Source organism: Cyprinus carpio, chromosome A19, assembly GCF_018340385.1.
Source record: "Cyprinus carpio isolate SPL01 chromosome A19, ASM1834038v1, whole genome shotgun sequence".
In the NCBI taxonomy this organism is placed as follows: domain Eukaryota; kingdom Metazoa; phylum Chordata; class Actinopteri; order Cypriniformes; family Cyprinidae; genus Cyprinus; species Cyprinus carpio.
Window position 1 is genome coordinate 24283696 of NC_056590.1, and position 15611 is coordinate 24299306.

Below are 15611 nucleotides of genomic sequence, written 5' to 3' on the forward strand. Positions count from 1 at the left end.
AAAATTGTTTTATAATTGTTTTGACATGACATATATGAATGAATTGTGAAACTGAAATGTTTCATCTTGCCATGAATATAGCCACTGCTGCTGACATGGAGTTAAATCATAAATAAATAAATAAATAATTTGTTTGTTCGTTCATTCATTCATTTATTCATTAATCATTTCAGAGTCTCAGTATATTTTATTAGTTTAGTTTTAAACAGTATGATTTCGGTTTGTTGTTTGCCCATTTTTTTATTTTATTTTTTATTTTATTTTTTTGTAGCCTATATTGTATTTTCCACACATAATTAAAAATGAATCACCAATTTCCTTTCTAAACTCTTATTTCCATACGATAAAAAAAGTTAACCAGTTAAGCAAATTGTTAATTTTGTGTTAAAAATTTAGATGTAAAATTTAAGAAGTAGACTGCCTGCAGATGACATTTACAGAATGATGCCTGAACTACTCGCGGAAGTGACGTAAATCTTCGTTTGTTCCTCCAATCAGAGTTCGCAGCGCATGATTTCGAACGTCAACGTCCCCGACGGGAGATTCCAGAGAAGCGACTCAAACAAAATATAAAACTTACGCACTGTCCGCCCTAAAGTAGCTGCTCATTCATCTTATGATAGTTGCAAATAAGTGGGTAAGACGTACGCTGTGTTTTGGTGAAGCTCGGTGTAATATGGAGACAAACGTTAACCCTTAATCAGCTGATATACTTTACATTGGACGCTGTGTGACTGATCCTGCGCATCTCAACCATGGTTCGGGAGCGGGTGGTGCAGAAGAAGTCCTTCCAGCAGAGTCTGGACGACATCAAGGACAAAATGAAGGAAAAGAGAAACAAACGTCTCGCCAGCGCTTTAGCTGCCAGCCGCGGCCTGTCAAAACTGAAGAACAAAAACACAGGTGCGATTACATGAGGGTCTGGCTTTGTGTCGCGTTCCAGTGGCCGATATATTGGTATATTTGTGATTTTAGATGTACCTTTTTTATGTGTTTTTGTGTTTATAACTTAAAGCTTGATACCGTTAGTAGTGAATTGTGTCATTACGCACCCTCGCGTTGTTCCAAACCCATATGACTGGTTTCCTTCTGTGAAAAACATATTGTAATGTTATGGACTGACAGCCTCAGTCTCCATTCACTTTCATTGCATGTTTTTCCATTAACCTTAACATCTTATTTTGTGTTCCACAGAAGGTCATACAGGTTTGGAAGAAAATGAAGGGACTGTAAATCAAAACATTGTTTAATTTTTCCATCCTTCCACAGCTACAGTGAAGCCATTCGTGCTGAAGAGCGTACAGGTGAATAACAAAGCTCTTGCAGTTGCCCTGCAGACAGAGAGGGAGAAGGTACGGCAAGCACAAGGGGTCATCCTTCAGCTCAAGAAAGAACGGCAAGCTCTCATCTTTCACCTGCTGATGCTGAAAAGGACGCTTAAAGATCGGGGACCTGCTGAAAGTGCCCAGGTGAGAGGTGTACACAAGGTGTCATGCAGATGCTGAGTACTTATTTCGCATGGTGCTGATATGTAAAGTTTTCATGGATGGAGACATGGGATGAAGAAATGCAGTGCCGGATTTTGCATCCATGTACAGATTTTTCTTTGAATGGGTATTTGAACTGATGTGTATAAAGTTTGTATAGTTATTTCATTTATTCAAGGCTCTGCTGGTTTCATTTTCATGCTTGTTTTTGTAGGTTTCTTCTCCAGTTAAGACAAGTCCACCAAGTCCACCTCAGCCCATCAGTCCCAAGTAAGCAAGTGCAAATCTGTAGCTCTAAAGCTTTTAATAAAAAATATTCTAACATTTGGGGTCAGTAAGATTTTTTTATGTTTTTAAAAGAAGTCTGTTATGCTAACCAAGGCTTGATTTATTATTAAAAAACAGCAAAATTGTGAAATTTTATTACAATTAAAAATAATGCTTTTGCATTTTAATATATTATAAAATGTAATTTATTTCTGTGATGGCGAAGCTGTATTCTCAGAAGCCATTACTCCAGTCTTCAGAGTCTCGCGATCCTTCAAAAATCACTCTAATATGCTGTTCAAGAATCATTTCTAATTATCTGTTGAAAATAATTTTGCCGTTTAATATTTTTGTAGAAACCATATTTTTTAGGATTTGTTGATGAATAGAGATTTTGAAAAGACAGCATTTATTGGAAATAATTATTTTTATTAAACTATATATATATATATATATATATATATATATATATATATATATATATATATATATATATATATATATATATATATATATATATATATATGTACACACACGTATATATGTATGTAAAAATCTCACTGACCTTGTAATTGTAAGTGTTTGTGTCACACACACGTGTGTATATATATATATATATATATATATATATATATAATTTTATATGATTTGTCATTTCTCCCACCATTTGCCTTACCACACCACCCACTCTGTATACCACTCTGTTTATAAAAATATAAATAAATAAATGTATATTAGAGAACCAATTTTGATCAAAATACAGCTTTTTTTTCACGATTTGTTCAACTTACCGATGATAATATTGTCACTGTCATTGTGGCACAGACCAGTACATGTGGTTGAGACTATCCAGGATCATCACTCAGCGGAACCGCCTTTTACTGCAGGTACTGGACTGTATGTAGTTATCAACTGCTGAATACTACAAACACTCTGTATGTTTGTAGTTTTATTCGTTACTGCTTTGTTTGCAGAGGCTGTTTTGGGTTGTCGCAGTTACAGACAGGTTTCATTGCCCCCCACAGTAGGAACAAGGCAAAAGAGACACTCTGAGATTGAGAGGAGACGAAGCTCACGTTTTGTCTCTGGCACTGTCGAGAAATGTGACATATTGGATGTGAGAAGAGAAGAGACTATTGATAACAGACAAGAGGTGGGGCTAAACACACCGTTGGAGGAGGTGTGTAATGAACAGGAAGAGCTTAATGAGGATCAAGCTGGACAAAAAACAGGGCCGAACTGTAAGTTCAACCTAGAGATTTCTGAACTCCCAGCTGTTCAGCACTCGACGCCTGAGCCCCCCCAGCGGACCACCAGACAGCCCAAGAAGAAACCTACCCAAGCCGCTCCCCGCCCCAAACCAGAGCAGGGGCGCAAACCAGACCGAGCCCCGTTGAAGAAACCATGGGAAAACCCCAAACCCCGTGCTCGCTCCAAGAGCCGGGACCGATGTCGGAGTCGTGCAAGAGTGGCACTTCCACCTGCCGATCGCCTTAACTCCTCGCTGGGTGGCAATGACACCTTTGACTTTGACTGTGAAGAGGCCATCCATCTAACACCTTTCAGGGCAGGAACCAAAGCTGTGGAGAAACCATCACCTGATGCTCCGGATAAAGAGGACAAGGTCTTGCCCAGTCCTGTTGCCATGGAAACCAACAGCAGCCTCTCAGAAAATGAACAGGATGCAGATGATTCCCCTTATGTACCAAAGAGGAGATCCAAAAGAGCTCGTAGCCCACCACCCAGACGGGCTCGCTCTAAAAGGCGGTCTGTTCAAGAGGCCAGAGAAAACAGAGGAAAAGAAAATACTTCCCAAAAGCAGGACAATGTTGAAATACAGCACAGAGGTAAGTATACAATGATTTTTTTTTTTATATATGAAACTGTTACATTTTCTGTTGTCTAATTTAATTGTTTTAATCCATTTAATGTTCTACAGAAAAAAGTAGGCCTGAAACGAAAGAAATTGGCCTGCACCTCAGCGATGATCTCGACCCAGGCCTTCTGCTCCCATATTCACCAGTTTGTGTTCCTCCTGAAAGTCCTAGCCAATCAGAACCGAACCAAGAGATCTGCCTAGGTAACTTTGTGTGTGGAAACACTAAACCTTGTTTTTTTTTTTTATATATACATTTTTAATTGTAAATGGTATATAATGGTAAACTTATAAATCTAAAGATAAAAATTTAAAAAGAGAAAGCAGTAACTATAAAGAATTCTCATTTATTCAGTGAAGCATTTTTCAGGACTTCTACAGGTTTCAAAAAGGTCTCTCCTCTTGATTCTCCTTTCCACAAATTAAGGCTTTAAAAGGTCTTAAATCAGATCGGAAACTCCTAAATTTAGTCATGAATTAAATGTTGCATGCACTAAAAAAAAAAGTTATATATTCCTCAGTTTTTTTTGTCTTGTTTTCCGATGCAAGCATCTATGCAAATTGAAGATATCAAGTTTTTTTCTGAGAAACTGAATAAAATAAGTTTATGCTTAAACAAGAACAAATATCTGTCAATGTGGAATGAAAACTTGTTTTCCCTTTAAATTAACTTGATCTAGTTTTAATTCTAAACTCTTTATCTTATGTCATTTTGCCTCTCAAGTAAATGTATCTTGATTAGGGATGTAACGATTCGATTCACAATTTTTTTATAGCACTTGCATATTATTGCTCTTTTGTTGGTTTTGATTGCTTCTATTGTCCTCATTTGTAAGTCGCTTTTGATAAAGGCGTCTGCTAAATAACAAAATTTAAATGTAAATAACAAAACTAAATTGAAATTTTAAAACAAGCCCCAAATCAAATAAGTAACACAAATAAAAGAAATCTAAAAAGAAAAATAAGGTTTTGTCTGTGCTCTTTCCATTTTAAATTTGAGGCAACAACTGCATTTAAATCATGATCCAAACAAATATTTTGCATGCATGCAACATGAGCAGATTTTAATCTAAATTAGATTTTTTTTTTTTTTTTTTTTTTTTTTTTTTTTTTTTTTTGCTTCAAATTTCTTAATTTTACAATGTTTTGACTTCAGTTTTGTGAAACTATACTTAAAAATATCTGCATGAAACAGCGGATGAGCTGAAGGAGATGCAGATTCACTCACTGCCAGCAAGTGGCGCTTAAAGTGTTTCCTTGTTTCTGCTGTAAACGAAGCAGCGCTGCACTTATGAACTTTAATATGCATTTTACAGAGACATGATGAAAATAAAAAATACCATCTAAACTTTTCTAAAGACATTAAGTTCCCCTCAGACGTGCATTAATACAAACTCCTACCACTTATTGAATCGCAATGTTTAGCATCTCAACTGATTTGAATCGTCACATATTTGAATCGATTTTCAACCAGCTTGCAGTTTTTCGTTACATCCCTAATCTTGATTTAAGAATCTGTAGACAATTGAATTGCAATTGAAAACAAGACAAAAATACTGATGAAGAACATTTTTTGCATGTGATCAGAAGGCACAGTAAAAGTTATTTCCATATTCTAGTGGTTGAGAGCAAAAGTATTAATTGAAATCTTTTTTTGCAAAATGAATTAAAAACTAATGGAGATCTGTTCGTAATTGCATTTTCAAACTTTGAAGCATTGCTAATACAAGATATTTACATTTAGAGACCATATTGACTAGGGATGTAACGATTAACCGCAAACCGGTTAAAAATCAATTCAAATATGTGACGATTCAAATCGGTTGAGATGCCAAACAAATCGCGATACAATTGCAGTAGGAGTTTATATGAATGTATCTCTGAGGGGAACTGACTATCTTTAGAAAAGTTTACGTGGTATTTTCTTTTCATCTTGCCTCTGAACAATGCATATTAAAGTAGTGTTCATAAGCGCAGCGCTGCTTTGTTTACAGCAGTAACCCAGGAAACACTGTATCATTGCTGTTCATAAGCGCCACCTGCTGTCAGAGAGTGAATCTGTGTCTCATTCAGCTTGTCTGCTGTTTCGTTCAGATATGTAGTATAGTTTCACAAAACTAAAGTCAGACCATTTTGTTGTGCTTCAAATTTTTACTTCTAATTTAGATTAAAAACTCCATTTACATTTCATTTAGCAGATGCTTTTATCCAAAGCGACTTACAAATTAGGTGACTTACGTGACTTACAATATGATTACAGTATTTGTCTTCGATCTCATTTTGTTAAAAAAAAAAAAATCAAATCATGAAATCAAAATCGTGAATCGAATCGTGAGTTGAGTGTATGGTTACATCCCTAATATTGACATATTGTGGTCCATTCAAGGTGTTCCCTAAATTCTCTTTGTCTTACATTTATCTTTATGAACCCTGTTTTAACAATGAAAATATTTCTTTAAATTTTACTTGAATTTTCTTGACTTGGTCTTAAAAAGTATTAAATGTATCTTTATTAAATCTACAAAAACCCTGTTTTAACAATGGAAATATTTTCCCATAGCGCCACCTTCTGCTGTTTCAGTGGAGTCTCTGATCCCAATTACTCCTGGTGGAGAGGCAGAGCTTATGATGATTGACTGCCCAATATTTGAATTTCCAAAGCACCCTAGTAACTCATCCAACCAGGAAAATGAAATGTCTTTGGTGAATAGAGGCAGGAGAAAAGGTAAAATCCTTTACACTTGATTCTTGTTGCTTGTCTTTCTATTTGACTTCAGATTGTTACATCTGTTGATCTGGGCACATTACCACCAAATGTGCTGGAGGATCTCTTGTATCTTGTATCAGTCTCTTGTTTCTCACTGAATCTATGTGTATCTGTCTATAAGTATTCACTCACCATTGTCACATTTCTTGGGGTCACTTTTTCCAAGAGTGGTAGAAGGAAAATTAATGCCACACACGCATGCACTTGTGTTTCTGCAGGTGGGCTGGTTGTTCGCTCCTTTCTGGGCTTGGGTTTGAGTGATATGACAAATCTCTCCCCTGCAGCCTATCAGAAGCCCATGTCTGCTCAAAACAGCCCTCAAAGCTCCTCTCGTAAGCGCCGCTGTATGAGTACTGTCAACTACAAGGAGCCCTCAATCAACTCGTAAGTTCTTTGAAACTTTAAATAGTTTGAAGTGCCTGGTATTCTTCTTTTTAATATTCAAAAAGCTTATCGCATGATCTTTGTTTTCACTTTTTATTATTTTTTAGGAAACTTCGACGTGGTGACAAATTTACAGACACCCGTTTCCTACGTTCCCCGATCTTCAAACAGAAACCCACTTCCCGTCGAAGTTCACTTAAAAAGATGGAATTATATAATGAGTCCTTTGTGGGTTGTCTCTGAATAACTGATGTGACATATTAGGCTTTTGTAGCATGATTTCTGCCCAGCTTAATAGAATTACAGTGCTGTATGTCTTAACCTTTGCATTATTTTTTCCTTTAGATTTTTAACAGTTACATAATTGATTTTTAAATCTCATGATTTTAATTGTGAATATTAATAAAGTTTGCCTTTTAACTGTCAGAAGGATTGTTTTCATTTACAATTAGGAGCCCATTACACACACACACACAAATATAAATCATTTTTATTAGACTTACAACTAGAAGAATTTCAACAGATTAGTTTTCTTTTCAGAAAATGAGTTTAATTTCACTAAATTGTGTTAGTGTCAAGGTCATTTTGTGAGTTTCTAATGAGTTCCAAGATACTTAAGTCATAAAGTATAATAATTTTATATATAACGGTGACGTAGGCTATATAAAATATAGCAACTAAATAGCTGATTGTAGTCATGTCTGTTTAAGCTATGTGGTACCAACAAAGTAAAACAGCTGAAATTGTTTCTCGTGTGTCCAAATGCTTCACATTATGCTCAAGCTGAAGTTACAATTGTGATTAAGTTACTCTATATAGGCACGATCAAAAGAATTAAACTTTTGCAATGGAAGTATATAGCTGACATTAACTTGAATACTATAAAAATGCTGGTCTGATGAAAGTACTTAATTGTTTTAGCAATGCTTTATAATGAAGTATAATTGGTTAACATCAAGAAATCTTAATGTATTATTAGCAATGAACAGTTGTATTGCATTTTTGAATTATGAAAAGAACTTACATTAACCTAGACTGGATCGCTGTAAAAAAAAAAAAAATGTTAAGAATAATAACATTTAGATGTATAAGTAGCATTTACTGTTTGTCATGAACTAACAGTATTTCACTTATGAACTTTTATATTTACATTACCTTATTACTCAATGCACTGTGAACTAACATGAGCATCTATTATATTAGCATCAAGATTATTAATTGTATAAAAATACAGTTCATTGTTAGCTAATCCATTAAGTAATGTTAACAACTGAGACCTTAGTGTAAGGTATTCATTCCTAACTAACACATACATGTTACCATTATTCATGTTGCACAATCACATGTATTTTCCATTCCTGTCTTCACATGAAATCAAGAACTCATCAAAAATGTCCAAGTGTACACTAATTTTCCCTTTTTCCCACCAGCACAAACCCAGCTTCAAAATCATCCACAAAACAATGGACACAATACAACACACATTTACGAGTTTACAAATCAACCACATTTATTTAAGAATAGTTTATGCTTTCTTTTGTGATGCAGCTTTCTGCAGCTTCTTCAACTCATGCTTGATGATCTTGTTCCTCTGCGGAGAGAAAAAAAAAACAGGTTAATTTTGTAATCATATCTTCTGACACAGCAGCATCATTTACATTCTTTTTGTACTACAGTCCAACAAAACATACCATTTTCTTGGCCTTCATCACCTTGTAGCGATCAAAGTCAGACATTGTGGCTCTCTGTTAAGAGAAAATTAGCATGGTAAGGAAAAAAAAATTATGATGCATGCTACAAAAGTCCTAAGACACAACATCGAAATTGCTAGAGCAGGCTAAAAGATGCCTTTCTTTCACAACACCAACAATCTTCATCCAACTAACAACTGTGCACGAGTGCAAGAGATCTCAACCCGCTCAATTACATACCTTCTTTCTGGCCTCAATTTTCTTGGCCCAGCTGCTTTCTTCCCACTTCTTGTTGATCTCTGCCTTTTCCCAAGCGCGCCTCACGTACTTCTGACGGGCGCTGAAGCACACCAAAACAGATGATATGTGAAATGGGCACAAATTAACAAGGGTTCAGGCCAAACACACAACCAAAAGTGCCAAAAATGTGTCATTTAAAAAAAAAAACGTTCATCAAGTTAACAGATTGTTGAATGCAGAGGCATTGAAGTGATCTGAAGGCATTTTAAAACATAAATAGTAAAGTACAAATATATTTAAAGAGACTTTATACTAAAAGGCACCTCTAAGTGGAAAAAGTAATAAACCAAAGACAGCGCATTTCAATAAGTTTTAAAATAATTTCTGAAATTGGTGTAAAATGTTAGCACACAATGTATAGAAAACAAGAAATCAATTTTGACATTTGAAAGCAGAGCTAAATTTTGCAATACACAAGAACCACTGATAATCAAATACTACTACAATGAGACCAGCAAAATACATGTACTCCTAAAACATGAAGTAAACGCTACAGGCACATAAGCTCACCTGTGAGGTACTTTGATGACGTAGTCAGTGAGCTGCAAGCACTTGAAAGGCATCGCCTGTCTCTTCACGCCAGTGCATGGGCCATCTACCAGTGCCTACAGAGAATTTAAAACAACCTCAAGTTACAACTCTACAAATCTGCCACGAGTGATTTAACCATGACGTGCTTTCATGAAGCTTTTTAATGTGAAATGAAAGTTGTACTTTTCACATTATAAAGTATAGCAGTATTCAAAACTCACCCTGTTTTGGTCAATGACATCTACAATTGCCACCAGTTTGCCCTCGTGAGGACCGAAAGCAATGAAGGCAACGCGGCCGATCTCGACAAAGCGCTTAAACACCTGAAAATCAAAATACAGGAAACAAGAGAGGAGTAAACAAGCAAGCAAGTACAATTTTATATAGCACTTTTAAAGCTACAACGCACAAAGTGCTTTCTTTACACAATTTATGATAGAGCAAAAGAGATCAAACCCAAAAATACACAAACACATCACAAAATATGAAAAGCACATCTATACAGGTATGTTTTCAAGCGACATTTAAAAACAAACACACATTCAGATGATCTAATATCCACTGGCAAACTATTCCACAGTTTTGGAGCCCTCACTGGATCTAGTTCTTGGAACTGCAAGCAATTCATTTTCTCCCTGTTTCAGACGGTCTCAGAAGCTCAGCTAAATACCAAGCCGTTTAAAGCTTTACATGTCAATAAAAGAAACAGGTAGCCACAGTAAAGAAGAGAAAACAGGTGTAATATGATGAAATAACTTTGTTCGTGTCAATAATCTGGCTGCAGCAACTGCACACATTCTGATAAATTATGATTCACAGAAAACAAGGCATTACAATAGTCAAAACGGGAATAAATAAAAGTATGAATAAGCTTCTCTGTATCACTAAAAGAGTATTGATGCATTTTCAGTTCAAAGTTATCACAGAGACAAAACAGCAGAAGTAACGACTGGCATTACTTTGGGTGCATCCAATTATTTGTTTCCCGAACACATATCTGATTTAAAGTATATTTTAGCCAATTTCTCCCTTTCCAAAAGTCTCTCGCTTTATATCCACAGTACATCTGTCCTGATAAATGATCACACATGCCTCCAGAAGAATGAGACCGAATGCTGCACGTTATCCCCGTTTTAAAACTCATTCATTTTTGTGCTTTCGTAACTTTAGTATCATTTGGTGGTGATTAAATATTAAACACAAGCTTACAATCTGCTATATGCCTGTATCTGCGGTAACTCCGGCCTAACACACTCCACCACGTTGTTTCGAGACACGTCTGAAGTTCATTTTCTCACCGATAGCGCTAAAATGTTCACTTATACTACAGTCATATAATGTGTGGGCTCATTGTGTTATTAAAATACGTTTCCGACGTTTCCTCGGTCTGTAATGTTTCAAAAAACACCAGATTTGCTTGATTTTAGACTCCGCGCAAGTGAGTTCACTCACCATGATGGCAGACCGTGGTAGAAAAAGGACTAAAGCGCTTCCGCTCTGGAATGAAGAGCCTTCCGTTTGAGTACTGCGCATGCGCGGCGTCTGTAAACGGGTGGGGGGTAGTAGTTTATTTATTTATTTATTTATTTTTAAGTTTATCTAAATTGTTTAAGTAGTTATCTAAATTGTTTAAATATTTTGATACGAACTGTTCAAAAGAATCGAAATTTCCATATTTCATTATTTATAATATTGTCACGAACAAATCATACGAGTAAACACGGGCCTATTAATTTGGAAAATCCCGTGTACTTGTAAACAATGCACTGTATATTAACACAATTTGTTTTGTGCTTTGTGCCGGTCATAGCTGGAGGTGGTAGAAAAGCTTCCAGTGAACGCAGTTTAGTGTGTGACCGCTGGGTGGCAGTAACAAGCACCCGGTAGTCTAAGAGTCTCACAGTTACTCTTAAATACAGATTTTACTTTAAACGTGGCAGGTTTGCGCTGAAAGAAAATTGTTCCAGAGCTCAAATGGGAGGCTCGTTGGTCTAGGGGTATGATTCTCGCTTAGGGTGCGAGAGGTCCCGGGTTCAAATCCCGGACGAGCCCTTTCTTTTTCAGATGCTTCAAATGCTCATTGCTGTCACAACTTGGCAATTAAATAATAATTTATTAAAATTACCTTGTTAATTTATTAAATAATAAAATTTATGTTCTCAATAATACTTTTCTATATAGTAATGGAATTCATGTATTATTTGTTTCATGTTAGTTGGTTTTCAATGTAAAACATTCCATATAGGCCTATCTAAAAATAGAGTTAAAACAGTAATATTGTTAAATACTTTTAAATAACGGTTTTCAATTTTAATATACTTAAAAAATAGCCTATAATGTATTCCCCTTGGCCCTTGGGGATCTTCTTTGACCACTTCCCTATTTGCACTGCCTGTGTTTCAGTTCACATTCTCACAAAAATAATGTCAGCGATGACAATACAAGAGGAACCATGAGAACAGATCAACAGGAATTTGTACTTACGCAACGGAGGTAAGCTGTGCATGTATACCTCTCTATGTGTGTGTGTTTATGAAATAAAGAGATACAAGGCAAAAATGTTAGTTCATGCGAGTAGAACTTCTTTCCTTTATGCATTGAAAAAATCTATTTTATATTTCTTATATATTTTCTCATGATCTGCTTAACTTGCTTGTAGTTTGTATATATAAGAATATATATAAGAATATATAAGAATATATATATATACACACACACACTCACTGGCCACTTTATGAGGAACACCTTGCTAGTACCGGGTTGGACCCCCTTTTACCTTCAGAACTGCCTTAATATTTCATGGCATATTCAAGGTGTTGGAAACATTCGGCAGAGATTTTGGTCCATATTGACATGATAGCATCACGCAGTTGCTGCAGATTTGTCGGCTGCACATCCATGATGCGAATCTCCCGTTCCACCACATCCCAAAGCTGCTCTATTGGATTGAGATCTGGTGACTGTGGAGGCCATTTGAGTAAAGTGAACTCATTTTCATGTTCAAGAAACCAGTCTAAGATGATTTGAGCTTTGTGACATGGTGCATTATCCTGCTGGAAGTAGCCATCAGAAGATGGGTACACTGTAGTCATAAAGGGATGGACATGGTCAGCAACAATACTCAGGTAGGCTGTGCCATTTAAAATATGCTCAAATGGTACCAAGGGTCCCAAAGTGTGCCAAGAAAATATCCCCCACACCATTACACCACCACCAGTAGCCTGAACCGTTGAGACAAGGCAGGATGGATGCATCCTTTCATGTTCTTAACACCAAATTCTGACCCTACCATCTGAATGTCGCAGCAGAAATCAAGACTCATCAGACCAAGCAATGTTTTTCCAATCTTCTATTGTCCAATTTTGGTGAGCCTGTGTGAATTGTAGCTTCTGTTTCCTGTTCTTAGCTGACAGGAGTGGCACCCGGTGTGGTCTTCTGCAGCTGTAGCCCATCTGCTTCAAGGTTCACGTGTTGTGCGTTCAGAGATGGTATTCTGCATACCTTGGTTGTAACGAGTGGTTATTTGAGTTACTGCTGCCTTTCTATCATCTCTACCCACTCTGCCCATTCTCCTCTGACCTCTGACATCAACAAGGCATTTTCCTCCACACAACTGCCGCTCACTGGATATTTTCTCTTTTTCTGGCCATTCTCTGTAAACCCTAGAGATGGTTGTGTGTGAAAATCCCAGCAGTTTTTGAAATACTCAGAGCAGCCCGTCTGGCACCAACAACCATTCCACATTCAAAGTCACTTAAATCCCCTTTCTTCCCCATTCTGATGCTCGGTTTGAACTTCAGCAAGTCGTCTTCACATCTAGATACCTAAATGCATTGAGTTGCTGCCATGTGATTGGCTGATTAGCAATTTGTGTTACCAAGCAATTTAATAGGTGTACCTAATAAAGTGGCCAGTGAATGTGTGTATATATACATATATATAGACTCTTGGTTTTAATGAGAGAGAAAGTTCACCTGACCTCTCTGCTTCTGGAGTTCAACACGATCAGGCCTCACTGGTTCTACTACATGGTTTTGGGGGAGTGGGTCAGTGGGTAAAAAACCTACCTGCTCTTGCACAGGAAGGACGGGCCATGTGAATGCACAAACGGCCAGGTAAACCACCTGGCGGAATAGAAACTTTCTGACCTAACAGACAGAAAAAAAAGCAAACAAATTTGTCTTGTGATTGGGCAGCGGTGAGACAGCGTTTAAAAACATGACAGTCCCATGCTGGGTTTTGGACACAGCAGTCGACCAACCATCGGCAGAGATGCCAAGGATGCAGAGGAGTAGTTTGTTCAAGCGCTGGAGGACTGGAGAAAAGAGGAAGGGTTGGAACATATGATTGTTCTGGGCAATGATCTTGGAGGATATGTGTCTACCGCCTATGCCCTGAAATATCTTCACAGGTCTGTGTTTGTGTGTGTGTGTGTGTGTGTGTGTGTGTGTGTGTGTGTGTGTGTGTGTGTGTGTGTGTGTGTGTGTGTGTGTGTGTGTGTGTTTGTTTGAAATTACAATTAAATTTTAGCAATACTGTATCATTCAATGATGTTTTTAATGTCTGCTATAATGATATTTTGTACATAATTTTGTCACAGATTGAAACACTTGGTGTTGGTGGAGCCATGGGGTTTTACAGCAAGACCAAATGTCAAGGAGCGTTGGGTTCCCATCTGGATTAAAGTGTTTGGGGCAGCAATGAATCCATTTAACCCTCTTGGTCCGCTTAGGCTGGCAGGTCCGCTGGGTATGAAACAGTGTTATTATCATTAACTGAAACTAAAACTATTAAAAATCATTTTGAGTAAATAAAATAAAGCTTAAATAAAGTAAAATATAAATATTAAATGAAAAACTAAAACTTAAATAAAAATGAGAAATTTTGCTGTGGCAGCTAACTGAAAAATAAGTTGACAACCTAAAATTACTAAAATTAAAACTGACATTTAAAAAAGCTAAGTAAAAGTAATAAAAAGCTAAACTAATAAAAAAAAAATTAAAATCGAACACACCTTTAGTCTGTACAAGTATGAATTATGCTTATGTTTTGTTCCTTTAACAAGAAAAATGGAATGAAGTACACTGCGAGATACAAATTCACATTGTGAGAAATAAGGATGCAGTTAGGAGAAGTCGCAACTAAAGCGAGATGTAAGGTTATCACAAGAAATTTTATCCTGATTTGGAAATCTTCCGTAGTATGGCGACTGATCTTTCTTTACAAATTTATCTCTCTTTCAGGTCCTTTGTTGCTACAGCTCGAGTAGATTTTAAGCAGAAATATGCTTCTGTATTTGCTGAGTTCACGGTGTCTGATTACCATGTGAATGCACAAACGGCCAGGTAAACCACCCGGCAGAATAGAAACTTTCTAACCTAACAGACAGAAAAAAAGCCAACAAATTTGTCTTGTGATTGGGCAGCGGTGAGACAGCGTTTAAAAACATGACAGTCCCATACGCATGGCCTCAGCACCCATGATGGACTGGAGATGATCAGTCCCTGTCTTCCCATGACCTTCATCTAAGGATCACGTTCCAGAATCGATGGCCAATCAGGAAGAGACATTCAAGAAATGAGACCCAACTCACACACAGAAATCACAGTAAGTTTTATTTCAGTGATCACACTGTTTTCTCCTTTAAAACTCCTCACAATCACTTGTTTCTTTCTAATTCCTTCAAGGTCTCTACGTATTCGCGGACCAATCTGAGGACTTCAACCAGGCTGTGCTCAAGATATGCAATAACATCAGGCACATAATCAATGGGGAGGAATATAATCAATGAATGAGAGAGAGAAAAATAATCAATGAATGAGAGAGAGAGAGAGAGAGAGAGAGAGAGAGAGAGAGAGAGAGAGAGAGAAATGAACAAAAACATTGCATGATGGAGAGAGGTTATGAGCCCAAGTCATGTGTAAATAACAGGAGGATTAGATAAAAGTTTGAAATGAGAGACAGAGGAAGAGGAGGTGGAAAATATAAAGGAAAAAAAGATGAAACTTGCTCGATCATTCATCTCTTTCTGCAAGCGTGCTTTACAAAATAAACACATACGTAGACAAATATGTAGGCCACTCATGATGAATTTAATGCATCTGTTATATGACAATGACAAAGTGATTTATTTTATTTAGGAAAATCTTTAGTACTTCTGAATAATTCAATATATTAAGCAAGCAAATGTAAGAATTGTAAAATTAAACGGCTTTGCTTTTGTATGCTGCCCCCTGGTTGACTTTCAATCTGCAAGAACAAGATTATGTAAAATAAATCACAATATTTATTCAAATAGTTCACACAAT

At 36.6% G+C, this 15611-nt stretch overlaps 2 protein-coding genes, 1 non-coding gene and 1 pseudogene across 5 annotated transcripts; 3 read left to right on the forward strand and 1 right to left on the reverse strand.

Moving 5' to 3' along the window:
* The first annotated feature begins 476 nt into the window (after window positions 1–476).
* LOC109111186 (shugoshin 1-like) lies at window positions 477–7207 on the forward strand. 3 transcript variants are annotated; one of them, XM_042777159.1, is made up of 9 exons: window positions 477–903; window positions 1270–1469; window positions 1702–1757; window positions 2580–2641; window positions 2729–3601; window positions 3694–3834; window positions 6191–6355; window positions 6682–6781; window positions 6889–7207. In XM_042777159.1, the coding sequence occupies exons 1-9, from the start codon at window positions 756–758 to the stop codon at window positions 7022–7024; spliced, it is 1881 nt and encodes a 626-aa protein (XP_042633093.1). In that variant the 5' UTR covers window positions 477–755; the 3' UTR covers window positions 7025–7207. The 3 variants fall into 3 exon arrangements, with proteins under 3 accessions (XP_042633093.1, XP_042633091.1, XP_042633092.1); XM_042777157.1 differs by having other exon boundaries at window positions 478–903; window positions 6616–6781; XM_042777158.1 differs by having other exon boundaries at window positions 478–903; window positions 2780–3601; window positions 6616–6781.
* A 1058-nt stretch (window positions 7208–8265) lies between these two features.
* Window positions 8266–10830, reverse strand: LOC109110938 (60S ribosomal protein L14-like). Its single transcript, XM_042777160.1, has 6 exons — window positions 10756–10830; window positions 9525–9626; window positions 9283–9377; window positions 8713–8812; window positions 8473–8526; window positions 8266–8372 (listed from the first exon to the last, which is right to left on the reverse strand). The coding sequence occupies exons 1-6, from the start codon at window positions 10756–10758 to the stop codon at window positions 8307–8309; spliced, it is 420 nt and encodes a 139-aa protein (XP_042633094.1). The 5' UTR covers window positions 10759–10830; the 3' UTR covers window positions 8266–8306.
* A 453-nt stretch (window positions 10831–11283) lies between these two features.
* Window positions 11284–11355, forward strand: trnap-agg. The gene has a single exon. It is a non-coding gene; the product is annotated as a tRNA-Pro (tRNA).
* Window positions 11356–13282: 1927 nt separating this feature from the next.
* On the forward strand, window positions 13283–14137 carry LOC122148878 (annotated as a pseudogene).
* Window positions 14138–15611: the final 1474 nt, after the last annotated feature.

Coding starts and splice junctions, on each gene's coding strand:
- LOC109111186 (XM_042777157.1), top strand. CDS start 756: ATGGTTCGGGAGCGGGTGGTGCAGAAGAAGTCCTTCCAGCAGAGTCTG. Junction 3,602..3,693: donor TGTTGAAATACAGCACAGAG/GTAAGTATACAA, acceptor AATGTTCTACAG/AAAAAAGTAGGCCTGAAACG. Junction 6,782..6,888: donor AAGGAGCCCTCAATCAACTC/GTAAGTTCTTTG, acceptor ATTATTTTTTAG/GAAACTTCGACGTGGTGACA.
- LOC109110938 (XM_042777160.1), bottom strand. Junction 8,813..9,282: donor GTCATCAAAGTACCTCACAG/GTGAGCTTATGT, acceptor GGTGTGCTTCAG/CGCCCGTCAGAAGTACGTGA. Junction 8,527..8,712: donor AAATTGAGGCCAGAAAGAAG/GTATGTAATTGA, acceptor TTCTCTTAACAG/AGAGCCACAATGTCTGACTT.